The sequence below is a fragment of the Zingiber officinale genome, chromosome 6B (assembly GCF_018446385.1).
Source record: "Zingiber officinale cultivar Zhangliang chromosome 6B, Zo_v1.1, whole genome shotgun sequence".
NCBI classification, from domain to species: Eukaryota; Viridiplantae; Streptophyta; class Magnoliopsida; order Zingiberales; family Zingiberaceae; genus Zingiber; species Zingiber officinale.
In genome coordinates, this window is record NC_055996.1 from 134,915,646 (window position 1) to 134,932,594 (window position 16,949).

A 16,949-nucleotide genomic window follows, 5' to 3' on the forward strand; every position below is an offset into this window, starting at 1 on the left:
AAGACACAGCTTGTCCAATCAGTCGGATTTATAGTCTCCTTCGACTAGACTTGAAGGGAGGCTTGTGTGATGCGGTAATAAGGGTCCACCTATCACAAGTCAGTTGATACGGTGTCGGTCAAAGTCAAAGCAGTCAACGCCGGAGCTTACGGAAAGAATCTTAGCCAAGGTGGCTGTCTGTTTATTCCAATCGGCAAAGGCATAGGCCGAGCGGATCACCCAGACCCGGTCGGCAAAGATATAGGCCGACCGGATCACCCAGACGGTTAGACGAGCGGATCACCCGACTAGTCAGACGAAAGGACATCATGGGCCAGTCGGACGAATGAACAGACTAGTAGCCGGATTATTTCGGTCGGGAGGAAAGCGAGCCGTTCGGATCGCCCATCCGACACAAGGAATGACATTACATAGAATGGGAGAAAACACTTCATCTATCATTAAATATAAAGAAGCTAAGACAAAGAAGAACACTCCTTCTATCATTAATGTACAGAATTCAAGATAAAAAAAACCTTCCTCTGATAATTAATATCATTAAATAAGAGCAAATAAATGATCACTAAGAAAGATATAAAAGGGTGCACCAGGTATGAGGAAAGACAAAATTTATCTTTTTCTCAAATACTCATTATCTCTTTTGATTCTGTCTTGAACGTCGGAGGACCAACACCAAAGACTTTTTTCGATTTTAACTTTATTTTATAAGATTTAAATTCTCATCCCGCCAATAGTCATCGAATCCTCAGCTTTTTAACTTCCTTTATTCGACAGGACCACACACCAAATTAATTTGTACCTATTTTATTTTATTATTGTTAATCTACGTGCGGTGATAAGAGAAAAAAATGAGGATCAATTGATCGTAATCAACTCTTTCCTAACAACTTGCTCTATGGTGCGATGGGCAAATTCAGTGGGAGTAGATGACGTACTCTTGTGCCTTTTAAATATTTGTGCCTTTTAAATATTTGTGCCTTTTAAATATTTAATAGAATCAATAAACACAATTTATTATATTACACGAAAAACCGATGGATGCCCCCATAACACTCCAAGACACCAATTAATTTCCAATTTGTTCGCTGAATTGATTGACCACGGCGGCGAATGCTAATCTATGAAAAAATTTTATAGGACATTAATCAACTGAATATATAATACCCACTTAAAAAAATTAAAAAAAAAATAGAATACCTAGAGATTAACAAGTGAGCCGAGAGTCGAATATATTGCATATGAATTTGTTTACATGTAAAATTGTGCACAAATATATCTGCTAATATAACGGCCACCCAAAGGAAAATAACAGTTCATGATTATAGCAAAACTAGTTTTTTTTTTTCTGGGTGATTTTTGATATTTGATTTTCCATATCTGCCGATCGATTAGTTGCAGGAGTCGACACGGAATGCTTGCGAAGTCACGTTCCTCAAACCCAGCGCCGAGCGGAACAGCCCGTTAACGGCGTTAGATAACTCATCCAACGCTTCCGTTAATCCGCCCGTGGCTTTCTCCGTGCTTTCCACGTATTTCCGTAACGTCGTCTCTGTATTCTCGCCGTCACCGTCTGTTGAGATCACGTCCGTCAAAGTCTTAACGGCGGCCTCAGCCGCATCCAGCTCCGCGGCGAACCTGTCGCCGACGAGCTCGCACGAGATCGCGGCGGCAAGGTCGTTGTACTCTTTCGCCCAGGGCAGGTCGGAAGGGACACTGGCGGGGGTGAGCTGCTCGCTGCCGCCTAGGACGGCGACCAGGATGCCAGCGATCAGGGAAGAAACCGCCTCCACCGCGTAGATCACCCTCCGGGCGATCGAGATCTTTCCTCTTGGGGGGTTGGCCGGGGCTAGGGATCGCACAAGGCCGACGATCGACGGCTTGATCGAGCGACGGGCGCAGGCGGTCCACTCCGCCAGCGAATCCCGCGCCTTCCGTAGCCTCTCGGCGTCGCGGCCGCCGTCGGAGGTGGCGATGGCGTGGATGGCAAAGCGGAGGTGGAGGCGGCGGCGCAGGAGGCGGTCGATCTCGGCGGAGGCGGCGTTGCAGATGTCGAGGAGGACGACGCCGGAGTCAAGGTAGCAAGCGAGAGTGGCAAGGTCAGAGGAGGAAGCGGAGGAGTCAGCCAGGAGGGCGGCGGCGTCGTCGAGGATGAGGGCGAGGACGCGGACGGCGCGAGCGAGCCAGGAGAGGGAGGAGGCATCGCGGAGCAGATCTGCGAGGCGGGCGGCGACTGTGTCTTCGAAGGGGCGAGCTAAGGACCCCGGAGGCGACTTCGGCGGAGACGAAGCGAAGAAGGGAAATCGTCGGCGGGCGGAGGCGTCCTTGTGCACAAATAACATGGCGAAAAAGTCGACGATCGGAGACTTGAGATGGAGAAGAAGAAGAAGCACAGAAATTATTTAGGGCTCAAATCTTAATCCCAAGAGAGAAGAAAGAGGCGAATATAAAAAGGAAAGCACCTGGCGACTTGGGTCGCGACTTAAGCGCCGAGTACCGATGAACTCGATCGATTTGGGCGAGAGGTGTCACACGTCGTAACTTGATTCGGTACGGAAGAAGAACATGGAGAAGCCCGACGCAACTTTCAACCGGTGCAGGTATAGTAGTACGTCACTGCGGCCGGGCTCGCGCGTTCAACCAGTTCCATAGCAGGTGCGGTTTCGAGTAACACTTTTACGGTCCTCCGCTATTTCGCTATTAGTATCTACGATATCTATTAAAAGACCATTTGTGCATTTCATTAAGAAAAACACTCTTTAATAAAGGAAGTCTCATCCCCTAAACAAAGTATAATCACAATTATTCATAAATTACACCCATAGCCTACAAAGCACGCAAATATCGAATAAATTATCATAAAATATACTCTGCGCTATGATTGGAGAATGATGTGGGTCCGGGTGGGGAAGGACCGGTCACGTCTCGACAAAATGGGGGCAGGTATTGTAATTGAAATGCAATATCTACTTAATCGTCGGATTATGATATCTCAATTAAACCATAACATCTAATAACAAACTGCAATATCTACTTATCGTCAAATTATGACATCTCAGTCACTAATCCCAAATTAAATTCTTCCAAGTTGCCACGTCGGCCACCCGTGCCACGGTAGGGAGGAGATTAATGAAGTGCTGCGGCACGTGCAGGGAACGAACTCACGGTTCTCGGCGGGTTCGCTGGCTATTAAGCCGGCGCTAGGCCGGCTATTTAAGCCGGCGCTAGTTCGGCTTTTTTTTTCCCTTCTCCGCTTGTTCTTTCTCTTCCACCTTTTTTTTCCGTATATTTTCATTTTCAGGATGAATTAAAGTTAAAGCAGATAGAATTCATGAGATTGTGGGAATGTTCTCCACAGGCTTTCTTGAACTGTGAACACTTGTTCTAATCTCTGTAAGTTTAGAGGAGTTGATAGTTCAAGAAAGGCCCTTGGAAAACATGACCAATCTTTTCAAGTTCAACTTCTTTTCCCTTCTTCTTCTTCGTACTTGTTTTGTTTTTCTGAAAAAAGAAACTGAGGATCTGATTGCTCGATGAGGATTTTAACTGAGGAAGAAGAAGAAGAAGGAACAGAGATGCCAAAGTTGACGTTTGAATCTTTGTTGATGTTTTGCTAATTCTGAATTTGGACTTTTGCTTGTATTCTTCTTGGAAAAAACTTGATGGGTCTGCTGAATGACATTAAATTTTGATGGCAGTACAGAAATGCAATTTCAGTGTATATAGGTATTCAATTGCCTGCTGTCTATTAATTAATTATATGCTAAATTTGGTCATTTTATATCCTTATCACACATGGCTTTCTGAAAACAAGAAGAGGATGATGAACATATATAGTTTTAATGTTCTCTGCGTGAAAGGATTTAATGTCGATGTTAATGGATTGTTTTTTACAATCAAAAGTTCTTCAGATTTAGTTTTTGCACCTTTTTACATGTACTTAAACAGATTTTACTACAAAGACACGCTTGAAATGTCGTCGATCGATCGAGGTTCAGGGGCACTTGCGCCGGCCACCGTGGGTGGTGATGTTGGCGTAACAGGGACAAGCCTCGTAGTTGCCGGACGTCCCCGGCGGCACGCAGTTGCAGCGGCCGCAGCACGTCCCGCACGCTCTCCCGCACAGTCTCGGCCTCGACGACAGCTTGCACCGCTGCCCGCACAACCCTCCGCAGTCTACTGATCCACCACCACCAGTTAGCTCCTCTCTCCTGCTGATCTGCGACGATCTGCCTGCAGCGTTTTCAGTATCCATGAGCTGCAAAACACTTCAAATAGCTCCATCAGTCAATTCAGAAACTGGTAACTTTCTGTAAATTGGCGAGGAGATTAGCTTAGACAATACCATTTCAGACCCTGAAAGACGAAGAACAAACAAGAGCAGAAGAAGAGGAAGAAGAAGACGAGGTGCCATTAACAGAGAAGTGCTCTGGATTGGGAGTATCAGCGATGGAGGAGTGCAATTTATAGAAGAATTAAAGTGGAGAGTTCACGTGCAGTTGAATGACTGACAGCAGCTGAATGGAGCGCGCACACACAGACACGAAGGTTCTACTTAGATCACTGGTGCTTGATCTGCCATTGTTGTGTGGAGGTGCTTATGGTGGAGTACAGCTATAATGAATGGATTGGTGGCTTTCTCATCTCCCCAAAGATCATTATCTGCTAGTTTTTTTTACTTGGATACCCACAGGAAGTGTTGATTGTCGGATTATGGGATTGGAAATCAGTGGCTAGCTCCTGCTTTATCAAGTGGGATGGGATGATCGAAACGAGGAAGACATGGGCGAGTGGCTCACTGATCATGGCTCCTCTGTTATAGTATCTTACCTAACTTTTCTTCCACTATGACTGCCTCACTGCCTCATCTAATATATTGATTTCATTTTTTTAATAAAAATAAAAATAAAAATTGTTAAATTTTAAAAATTATGTAAGGAATAATATTACAGTCGGAATTTTCTTTCTAGTTTACTTTTGTAAATTGATCTTTACAGGATGCTCTATACCTCATAAATCATTTTTAATTAGTTTTTTAATATCATCAACTAATGATTATATATTATTTACATAAGAATTGAATTTATGAATAAATCATAAATATTATTTTATACACTTATATTTGGATTTTATGCATTATTACGGTTGCAAGAAATATCGAGACTTCCAATGTTGCTTAATTATACGATTTGTCATAATTTATACATTGTGTTAGCCTTCGAGTATAATTTCTCTATTATGTTCATTTTGTAGGATAGAAACGTGCTAGAGGGGGAGGAATAGTACTCGTGAGTTTTTCACACTTTTCATAAAAATTATCGGAGATAAACGCAGCGGAAAATAAATAGAAGAAGGAAAAGCAATGTTAACATTTTTTTTTACTTGGTTCGAAGCCTTTGACGACTCCTATTCTAAGGCTCACACTCATTGAGTGTTTACTTTAGACAATTCACTATTAATCCAGAATATTACAAAACTAAGTACAATAGATTTATAATTAAAACAGTACAACTGAAAGTTATATTGCCAACAACGGTGTTGAAATTGAGAGCTTCTGGTTGTTGGAGTAGCGTTACGACTTCGTTGGATCAACTTTAGAGCAGCGCACAGGAGAAAGATCGTGAAGATGAGTTCTATATCATACTCTACTCATGAAGTCCTTTTATGGGCCGTTGAAGGCGCCTTCAACCCCATTGAAAGTGCCTTCAGTTCGGATCCTTATCCCCGAATCCGTGGAGTCGATAAGTCCCGCATTCTGTGAACTTTATCCCTTCGAAGGCGCCTTTAAGATCCTGGAAGGTGCCTTCCATCCCTGATCCAAGGTGTCTTTAGGCACCTGGAAGGCGCCTCCAGCTCCATCCTACACGAAGACCAAGACTTCATTGTCTAACCATAGCTAGGATTTTCTATAACCTAGGCTTACCATCCCCTATGACCTAGGGTTACCTCCCCCTAAGGTTTTCCACCTGCCTAGAATCCACTAGGACTTTTGCCTAAAAACACTTAGGACTTTCCTGCAAGCTCATTCACACTTGTTAGATAACAAGTAACCTTAACTTTGAACCTTTTGTATTATCAAAATACAGATTCGATCGTCTGTTGCTGCCTGCACTAGCACCTTTTGTCTCCTTAATCATTTATTTGCAAGTTCTCTTTAGTAATTTGTTATTTTAAATTAAGAAAAAGGTCTATGAACGTCCATATCGATTTAATCGTTAATATATATTATCTATTCAAAAAACATAGCGCATACATACTTTTGGTGCGGTTAGCACTAATAGTCTAACTTAAGTTTTGATAAATGACAAAATAGGTTAAGTTAGTTTCATTGTTATCTAACACTCTGGCCAAGTGTGCAGGAGAAGTCCAGACAGGTCGACGGGCTGACCTGATATCTGGCATGAAGCCCGGCTAGGTCGATAGATCGACCGGATAGTTGGCACGAAGTCCAAATAGGTCGATGGGCTGACCGAACGTTTGGCACGAAGTCTAGCTAGGTCGACGGGCCGACCGGATAGCTGGCACGAAGTCCAAAAGGGTCGACGGGCTAACCGAACGTTTGGCACGAAGTCCAGCTAGGTCGACGGGCTGACCGGATAGCTGGCGCGAAGTCCGAACGGGTCGAAGGGTTGACCGGACGTCTGGCAGGTAAGTGGAGGTAAGTCATTGGAGGGGAGTGACTGTGAGGACGCGTTCCCAGGAAGGGAACTTAGGCGCCAACCTGACTTAGAACCATTTCGGAACTCTAAGTTGAGATCTTGACTAGATTCCAGTCTCGGTGAGATGGAATCTAATTAATATTCTGTTTAATTATAATCTGTTCTAACTCTGTTTTGCAGGAGACTAATATTTTTGTGTAGGGTTAGAACCGACCGGGATCGATCGACCGAACGTTTGGATCAGTCGACCGAACCCCCAAGCAGCAGCAGATCAAAGCTCCAGTGGATGAACCGGGTTCGACCAAGGGATCGGTCGATCGAACGTGGTTATCGATCGACAGAACCAAGGATTAGCGTCGACTGGATCAGGAAGGGTGGATTGGGTTAGAGAAGCTGATCGGTCGACCGAACGTGGTTATCGGTCGACCGAACCGGGGATAGAAGTTGACCAGATCGAAGCGGAGCGAGCAGATCGAATGAGGTGGAAGTCATCTGATCGGTCGACCGAACCGGGGATCGGTCGACCGATCCACTTTGGGTCAACACAGATCCTGATCTTCGAGGATCTGGATCAGTATTGCAGAGGCTATAAAAGGAGCCTCGAGATGCAGCTTCAAAACACAACTAGAACAGATCAATCGGTGCTCTTGTATGCTGCTCACACTTCAACTACGCTCTGTTACTCCGACGAACCAAAGCTTCAAAAGTTCTGTGTTTCCTTTTCGTTGGTATACTTTACTGTTTTCTAATTGTACTTCATCTTTGTAATCATTTACGAATTGATAGTGATTGCCCATCGGAAGCACCCTTGTGTGCGGGCCTTGGAGTAAGAGTCGTCAAAGGCTCCGAACCAAGTAAAAATATTGGTGTCCTTTTTCTTGTGTCATTTATTCTTTTTCCGCTGCGTACTCTTTCGAAATTTCTAAATCGCTATTCACCCCCCCCCCCCTAGCGAAACTCTACGATCCAACACATACCACATACTCATTATATTACAACCTTTTTTTTATTAATACATACACATTTATTTTAACATTAACACTCATTATTTATAAATCTCAGCATTCATTCATTCATTTTTATTCTCTATATATAAAATTATTTTTTTCATAAAAAGTATACATTAACGGCATTCAAAGAATTGAACGTTATTAATGTAGGATCATTTGCATGTGAGATGGGGTGAATCACATGTAATTTTTAAAAAAAAATCTCATTTTAAAAAGACTTGTCAAAAGTTAGTGTTTAGCGGAAGACAATAAATTAAGTAAGACAAAAATAAAAGAATCAGCAAACAATTGGTTACTTGGTTCGTATCCCGACGACTACTACTCTAAAGCTCATGCTCCCTTGGAACATATCTGACGGACAATCCACTAAAAATTGAACCTCGAATATAGATGAAGAAAGTGTAACATACTACACTTTCTTATGTGAGAACATTAGTAAATGACTTAAAATGTTATTAACACTTATATTAGTTGAACATCGTAGCTCGAGATTGGTATCGTTCTAATTGCGACAGTTGGGCATAGCAAAGTCGCAACACAATATAGCAGGAACACGACGCAGCAGAATGAGCTTGAAATCTTATGAAGAATTGGTGAAATGAGTTGTGGTTGAACCCTTTAGAGGCGCCTCAGGGGCATGCCCATCAACTCTGATCTAATCCCTAAGTATTCAACATTTATCTATTTAGGGGCGCCTCTAACGCTTCAATGTTATCAACTTTGAGGTGTCTCTAATCAATCTATGACACCTCTAATGCTGAAATTTCATCCTTGAAGTTTATCTCCTCAGGGGCACCTCCATCCATCTAGGGCGTCTCCAATCCTTCAGTCTGGGCACCTCTAATCAACTGAGGTGTCTTGAACACTGTTCATCGGAACTTCATTTTTTGCTCTAGACTCCTGCAAAATATATTAGTCTGAAATAATAAAAATATCTAAAAAAAGTTAGCACAAATAATAAAATTATGAATTAGATTCTGTCTAACACAACCAGGATCTAGTTTTTGTCTCAACTTAGATTTTAAAAATGGATCTAAGTTGGACTAGTGTCTACGTCTCACTGACTTGTTCCTCACTAGATTTCTTTTCTCTAGTTGCTTACACTTACCATTTGCAGAATCACTTGACTCGATATCTGACCCACTAGGTCTTCCTACCGGATGCCCTATATGGACTTCAACCAGTTATTAGGTTCTGTTGATCCAACTGGACTTTCTGTCATATATCAATTTCTCTCTAACCTAACTAGACTTCAGCCTAGTATTTGGTCCTCTAGACTGTCAAGTCCTTCAAACTACACACTTGGTTCAAGTATTATAAAATACAAGATCTAACTTTAACTTTTTATCATGTATTAAAACCTGAATTTGAGTACTAGTGTCGACTACAACAGTTAATATGTTGGTGTTATAACACTCACTCATATTTATTGTAACATCATTTAAGTGTTATAACAATTATATATTAACACTAACATTAACACCAATATGGATGCACTAAATATGCTTAAGTAATTTTTCAGTGTGTTTGGAACACTTGACAAAAAAATAAAGGGCATACATACCACATACTCATTATATTACCATCTTTCTTCTATTAACACACACTCGCATTCGTTTTAACATTAACACTCATTATTTGTGGGTCACATTGTTCATTCATTCATCTTTATTCTTTATACCTCAAATTAATTTTCATATTTTTTAATAAAAATTGCACATTAATGGTGTTCAAAGATTTGAACATTGTTAATGTAGGATTGTTTGTGCATGAGAGGAGAGGTGAATCACATGCAATTTAATTTTTTTTTTCTCGTTTTAAAAATACTTGCCAAAAGTTAATATATAGCGAAAGACAACAAAGTAAGACAAAAACAAATAACTAGCAAACAGTAGGTTACTTAGTTCATAGCACGAGGACTACTACTCCAATGCTCAGGCTCCCTTAGAATGTATCTGACGAACAATCTACTAAAAATTAAACTTCGAATATAGATGAAGAAAGTGTAACATGCTACACTTTCTTGTGTGAGAATAATAGTAAATAACTTAAAATGTCACTAACACTAATAGTAGTTGAAGATCGCAACTCAAGATCGGTATCGTTATGACTGTGGCAGTTGGGCGTATCAAAATCGTAGCACAGTAGGAGGAGGAAGATGATGCAACAAGATGAACTTAAAAGCTTATGAAGAATTGGTGAAGTGAGTTGTGGCCGAACCCTCCTTTTATATTGTATTAGGGGTCACGTCCAATGACCTAGGGCACCTCCATCAACTCTGATATGATGCCAAGTATTCAGCATCTATCCATTTGGGGGCACCTCCAAGCGACTGAAGGTGCCTCCAATGCTTTGGCATTATCAACTCTGAGGCATCTCTAATTAACCTAGGGTGCGTCTAATATTGAAATTTTATCCTTGAAGTTTATCTCCTCTGGGGTGCCTCCATCCATTCAGGGCGCCTCCAATCCTTCACTCAAGGTGCCTCTAATCAGCTGAGATGCACTATTCATCTAAACTTCATTTTTACTCTAGGTTTCTGCAAACTATGTTAGTCCAAAATAACAAAAATATCTGCTGATCCTGTCCGAATGCTGAACCAACGGACGCTGGGCACGGGGCGCTCTCCAGCTGTCGACGTGGATCTTCGACTGGTAACACACAGCTCCGGCGAACCTGCATAGAAGTCGGGCCGGGAAGGGGTTCCCGGCGGCGACCCTCCGACGCTCAAGTCAGGCGAAGCTCAAGAGAGAAAAAGTGGCTCCAGAACTCGTAGAAAACGTGCCTCCGGCGAAGAATGAGGGCCTTTATATAGGGCAGTGAAGAAGTGAGTGCACACCTACCGAGGTGTACACGTGTCCATGGCCCATACCCCAGTAAGGGCTTGTCAATGAGCTTCCCTAACCCATACTGCTACAGTCTCAGCATGTCCTCGATGGGACATCGGAATCCCCTGTCACAAGATTTGGAGCATGGCCTACACGTGAAACATACCTGCTGTCAGAAAAAGACCTCCTTTGTCCTTTTCCTCTTTGCTCCAGATCTAGCGTCCGGGCGGACAACTCCCTCAACATCCGGCCGGACATATGCGGTGGTTTACTTGGGGAGGTCCCCCACCATGTGCTTTGTGGAGACTATTAGCAGTGTTACCTTATGGCTTTGGCCGAGCGTACAGTCCGCTCGGCCCTGCGACCTTTTCCAATGAGTGCTGGAACCCTAATTTCGATAGGGCGCCTTTAACCATCAGCCGAACATCGTCCGGTCGGCCAGCCGATCGGACCCATCCCTCCGGACCTTCGATTCCACCGGACGGCCGGTCGGCCGTCCAGTCGGGCCCGACCCTTTCCGGATGGACAACTGCCGCTTTGACTTCCACGTGGCGTTGACTCCACAGGGCTGGGTCCCCTGTTCTCACTACCGGATCACTTGCCTCCCCTTCAAGTCTAGTCGAAGGAGGCGAATAGTCCGACTGACTGGACTACGAATCTGGCCGAACGGCTCCTCCGTGCTAGCACCTCCGCTCGACCAACCATAGACACAGCCTTAAGCGAGTCAACGATGGCATTCACCGGATCTCCTCGTGTTCTGCGCCAATCTTCGACATTAAGGTTGATCATGCTTTCATTAAATGCTCCGAATGATTGAATGCCACGTGGAGCAATGCCATCGGCGCACGGCAGCTGTGGCATGGTGTTTTGATGTGATCGAAGCGATTCGAAATGGACGGCTCGATGCATGCTTTGATTCCCGTGACCTGGATCCAACGGTGGAGGCCGCCCGACCCTCACCCTATAAATTCTTCATTTTTCCTTCTCTTCCTCATTTGCCTCCGCGATTCCACCCATTGCCCCCTGCGCTTTGGAGCTCCGGCGATCCTGTTTCTGCTCTCCGACGCTCTCCGGCACCTTTTTCGCGATCCCTTTCCCCGCAGTAAGGTTTTATAGCTTTCCTTCCTCCTTTCCGGTGTTTCCTCCGCATTTCTTCCTCAGTTTCGATCCTTGAAACCTCCTTTCGTTTGCTGTTGTTTTTCTCCTGCCTTTTTGCCTTTTGATTCCTTCCGATCGGCCCATGGCTAGTTCTTCCAATCCCGTAGATCAGTCGCTCGACCCATGGTACACCACCATGCAGTCCCGATTCGAACAGCGGGACTTCGATATTTTGACAGACAATTTTGAAATCCCAGAGGATTTCGAAATTCGTTTAGCTGGTCCTTCCGCTCGGCCTCACCGGCCGCCGCGCGGAGCTTTCTGTGTCTTCCGAGATCAGTTTACCGCCGGTCTTCGTTTTCCAGTGCATCCGTTCATCATAGATGTCTGTAATTTTTTCGGTGTGCCGCTCGGTAGTTTAGTACCCAATACCTTCCGCCTTCTCTGCGGTGTTGTCGTCTTATTTAAGATTCACAACATCCCCCTCCGACCGGAGGTCTTCTTTTATTTCTATTACCCTAAGCAAGCCGAGCCGGGCACCTTCATGTTCCAAGCTCGACCCGGCCTAGTCTTCTTCAACAAGTTGCCTACTTCCAATAAACATTGGAAGGATTATTTTTTCTACATCCGTATGCCCAATCAGGCAAACTTCCCGACCCAGTGGCAGGTCAGTCTACCCCCCACTCCCGAGCTGAAGAAATTCAAGACCCGACCGGACTATCTCCACGCCGCAAATATGCTATCCGGTCTGTGACTTGACATCAACAAGCTCCTTCATGAAGGAGTGATGTACATCTTCGGTTTGAGTCCTATACGGACTCCTCTTCCGACCGGCTTCGGTAAGAACTTTACTTGGGCATTTGCTTTGATCGCTAACTGATTTCTTTTCTTTCTTTTGCAGCGGACATCGTCATGGATTCGGTGATGGCTGGCGTTTTGAAGAGAAGGGCGGCGGCTCTGGAAGCCGCGGCGGCCAAGGAAATGGAAGCACTGGGTATCCAGCCGGTCGGATCCCATGAAGGAGAGAGCGGGACTCAGGCTGAGTCGGCCGCTCAAGCTTCCCAACACAATGTGGCTAGCGGCGCCACCCCCTCAAGAGAACGGACTGCCCCCGAGGAAGGTTCCGCTCGGGAGGAGGAGCAGCCTCTGCAAAAGAGGCGCCGCGTGGAGACTCCCCTGCGCTCGCCGTCCAGCAGCCCGAGCGGGCCACCGCCACCGAGGCAAGGCGCCAGAGGTCGACCATTTCGTCCGACCGACGCCTTCGAATGGGACGAGCCGCCGCGCCAATCAAGGCTGCCCGTCAAGACCCTTCCGCCTGCTCGCCAACCACCCAACACTGACCATTCATTCGCAGTCATACGATCGATCCTCCCGACAATGGCTTGGACGACCCCGCCATGGTCGTATTATTCGGGTCACTCTTCATCTCCGATCGAAGAGCTGCCGAGGCCGATCAACCGATCGCGCCCGAGCACACTATCACCTGAAGGGCCTCTCGCCGAGATGTGGGCCGACGCTCGCGCACGTGTCGTGATGATTCCACTCAGCAGGCCACGGGGGTAAGTTTATAATCTACCAAGTTTTGTCTTCCTTCCTCCCGATCGGCCGCTAACAACTATAATTTTCTGTTGCCAGAGATGGGTGGAGGAAATTGCGGTTTCCAACCGCTTAACCTTGGTGGATGAAGAGCTATGACAACTGAAGGCCGTAGTTGGTCCGTCCGGCCTTAAGGGCCCTTCATATTCCGATCTGCAGAAGGAGCTGAAGAAGGCCCAAGATATGCTGGCTGCCGAGCAGAAGAAGACAGCCGACCAGGCCCACGCCTTAGCTGAGTCCGAGCGATAAGTCAAGTCGCTCGACACTAAAGTAACTTTGGCCACCACTCGGAAAAATACAGCTATCTCCGATCTGGAGAAGAAGAACGTGGAGGCTCGGGGTATGGAGCTGAAGATAAAAGAGTTGACGGGGCAGCTCGACAAGGAGAAGGCGGACCGCTCGGCCGACGCGGACAAGATTCAGCATCTGAATGAGGCCCTTGCTGGTTCCCAGGTGGCTTTCAAAGAATACCAAGATGTCGAGCCGAGCCGGATCGCTGCCTTAAGACAGAGCTACATCCGCTCGCCTGAATTCTCAGAGAAGGTCTGCGAGCGGATGTATACGGCCTTCGACCTGGCTATGACCGCCACCACTAAGTATCTAAAGTCGAAGGGCATCTTCCCGAGTCCGCGGTTATCTCGGCCGCAGATCAAATGGCGCTTCTGAATGACATTCCCAGGGACCTATATGATTATATTGAGTAGTTCTCTGTAATTCGGCCACTCACCAGAATATTATCCTTTTTTGTAATTGGGTCGCTCGGCTCAAAGCTTTACCTTTAATGCAATGTTTTCTTTATATTTGCTGTCTTTTTACATAACCAAAATATGTGTTCATCCGCTCTCCCATTATCACCCTTCTAGTATTCGAAAGGGATTTATACCAAGTGCCTGGCATTGCCCTACCGTTCGGCTAAACATGTAATACTTCGCCTACTTAATTTTCCGCTATGATAGCAGAGGTCCTTCGCTATGTACCGAGCAAGTACCTTTTGGCGCTGGGCCGAGCGGAACGTAGAGACAATGATATTGAGGGCGAGTTTCTGGGGTAACTGTATTCTCTTTATTGGCATTCCCCACTCGGACGTTTATAGACGTCGGCTCGTCTCTCGATATTTAACGTCGGAGCTCGACGGTCTTCCGCTCGGAGGGTTTATAGACGCCGGCTCGTCTCTCGATATTTAACGTCGGAGCTCGACAGTCTTCCGCTCGGAGGGTTTATAGACGCCGGCTCTTCTCTCGATATTTAACGTCGGAGCTCGACGGTCTTCCGCTCGGAGGGTTTATAGACGCCGGCTCGTCTCTCGATATTTAACGTCGGAGCTCGACGGTCTTCCGCTCGGAGGGTTTATAGACGCCGGCTCGTCTCTCGATATTTAACGTCGGAGCTCGACGGTCTTCCGCTCGGAGGGTTTATAGACGCCGGCTCGTCTCTCGATATTTAACGTCGGAGCTCGACGGTCTTCCGCTCGGAGGGTTTATAGATGCCGACTCGTCTCTCGATATTTAACGTCGGAGCTCGACGGTCTTCCGCTCGGAGGGTTTATAGACGCCGGCTCGTCTCTCGATATTTAACGTCGGAGCTCGACGGTCTTCCGCTCGGAGGGTTTATAGACGCCGGCTCGTCTCTCGATATTTAACGTCGGAGCTCGACGGTCGTTTATACTGCCGTTCGGCGAAGCTATTTGCCATCCTTTAATTATTTCTGCTTCCTGCATTACAAGGGTACGGGCAACCGAAATATATGCCAAAATAAGTTACATTAGTGCACCTTTCACCCGGCACGATAAGGCTGGAGATGATTCGCACTCCATGGCCGATCCAGCTGCCGTCCGTCCTCATCTTCCAGATAGTAAGCGCCCGAGCGGAGCTTTTCGATAACCTTGAAGGGGCCCGCCCACGGAGCTTCAAGCTTACCGACGTCGCCGACCGGCTTGACTTTCTTGCAGACAAGGTCGCCGACCTGGAATGATCTGGGGATTATGCGCCGGTTGTAGTTTTGCTTCATCCGTTGCCGGTACGCCATTAGTCGGACGGACGACTTGGCTCGGTCTTCATCAACTAAATCCAGCTCCATGTTCCTCCGCTCGGCGTTGCCTTCATCATAACTCTGGATCCGGGCGGATTCGACGCCGACTTCAACGGGAATCACTGCTTCGTCGTCGTACACCAGATGGAAAGGCGTGACGCCCGTTCCTTCCTTTGGAGTCGTTCGGATGGCCCATAGGACACCCGACACTTCATCCACCCAGCTTCCTCCCAAATGGTCGAGCCGAGCGCGGAGAATGCGAAGAATTTCCCGATTGGCTACCTCAGCTTGACCGTTGCTTTGGGGATAGGCTACAGAGGTGAAGTGCTGCTCAATGCCGTAACTTTTGCACCAGTCTTCAAGCAACTTTCCTGTGAACTGTCGTCCGTTGTCGGAAATCAGTCGGCGAGGGATGCCGAACCGACAGATGATGTGTTGCCATATGACCTTTTTGACCATTTGTTCGGTGATCCTGGCTAGCGGCTCGGCTTCAACCCACTTGGAAAAATAATCGACCGCCACTAGTAGAAATTTCCGCTGTCCGGTCGCCATAGGAAATGGACCAACGATATCCATTCCCCACTGGTCGAACGGACATGAGACTGTCGATGCCTTCATTTCCTCTGCCGGTCGGTGATAGAAGTTGTGGTATCTCTGGCACGAAAGGCACGTCGACACGGTCCTCACAGCATCTGCTTGTAAGGTCGGCCAGAAGTACCCGGCCAACAGGATCTTCTTAGCCAGCGATCGTCCGCCCGGATGCCCACCGCAGGATCCTTGATGTACTTCTTGGAGGATATACGCCGCGTCTTCCGGGCTCACGTATTTCAGTAACGGGCGGGAGAAAGCCTTCTTGTAGAGCTGCTCGCCGATGATTGTGAACCGACCGGCTCTCCTCCTCAATAGCTGGGACTCATCCCGATCGGACGATATAACACCCAAGCGGAGAAACTCCATGATTGGCGTCCGCCAGTCGCTCGGAGATGTGAGGCCCCCCATTCGATCGACGTGCGCCACCAAAGATACTTGTTCAATCGGCTGATGGATGGCGATCGGCGTTATCGAGCTTGCGAGTTTGGTTAACTCATCAGCCGCTTGGTTCTCCGCTCGAGGTATCTTCTGAATAATAACTTCTCTGAAGTCGGCCTTGAGCTTCTCGAAGGCTTGAGCGTAAAGGTTGAGCCGAGCGTTGTTGATTTCAAAGGCACCTGTCAGCTGCTGAGCGGCCAATTGGGAGTCTGAATGGAGTGTTATCCATCCGGCCCCTACATGCCGGGCGGCCTGTAAGCCAGCTATAAGGGCTTCATACTCTGCTTCATTGTTTGTTGCTTTATAATCCAACCGGACGGATAAGTGCATCTTCTCTTCTTGGGGAGACATTAATAATACACCAATACCGCTCCCAAGCCGAGTGGACGATCCGTCCACAAATACCTTCCACATGGCTTCGGGCTCTGGCCTTTGTACCTCGGTGATGAAATCCGCCAAGGACTGCGCCTTTATCGCCGACCGGGGCTGGTATTGAATATCGAACTCACTCAACTCCGTTGTCCATTTTATGAGCCGTCCAGACTCTTCAGGATTCAGCAGCACTCTTCCCAATGGGCTATTCGTCCGGACGATGATTGTATGAGCCAAGAAATATGGACGTAGGCGTCGAGCGGCTAGGACCAAAGCAAAAGCAAGTTTCTCGAGCCCGGTGTAGCGAGATTCAGCATCTTTTAAAATATGGC

At 46.6% G+C, this 16,949-nt stretch overlaps 2 protein-coding genes across 2 annotated transcripts; both read right to left on the reverse strand.

Moving 5' to 3' along the window:
• Window positions 1–1,204: 1,204 nt before the first annotated feature.
• On the reverse strand, window positions 1,205–2,439 carry LOC121989688 (UPF0496 protein 4-like). The gene has a single exon (XM_042543866.1). It carries the CDS (start codon window positions 2,337–2,339, stop codon window positions 1,389–1,391), a length of 951 nt encoding a protein of 316 aa, XP_042399800.1. The 5' UTR covers window positions 2,340–2,439; the 3' UTR covers window positions 1,205–1,388.
• Window positions 2,440–3,853: 1,414 nt separating this feature from the next.
• On the reverse strand, window positions 3,854–4,501 carry LOC121990699 (snakin-2-like). Its single transcript, XM_042544789.1, has 2 exons — window positions 4,343–4,501; window positions 3,854–4,255 (listed from the first exon to the last, which is right to left on the reverse strand). The coding sequence occupies exons 1-2, from the start codon at window positions 4,409–4,411 to the stop codon at window positions 3,992–3,994; spliced, it is 333 nt and encodes a 110-aa protein (XP_042400723.1). The 5' UTR covers window positions 4,412–4,501; the 3' UTR covers window positions 3,854–3,991.
• Between the last annotated feature and the right edge of the window lie 12,448 nt (window positions 4,502–16,949).

Coding starts and splice junctions, on each gene's coding strand:
- LOC121990699 (XM_042544789.1), bottom strand. CDS start 4,411: ATGGCACCTCGTCTTCTTCTTCCTCTTCTTCTGCTCTTGTTTGTTCTT. Junction 4,256..4,342: donor GTCTTTCAGGGTCTGAAATG/GTATTGTCTAAG, acceptor AGTGTTTTGCAG/CTCATGGATACTGAAAACGC.
- LOC121989688 (XM_042543866.1), bottom strand. CDS start 2,339: ATGTTATTTGTGCACAAGGACGCCTCCGCCCGCCGACGATTTCCCTTC.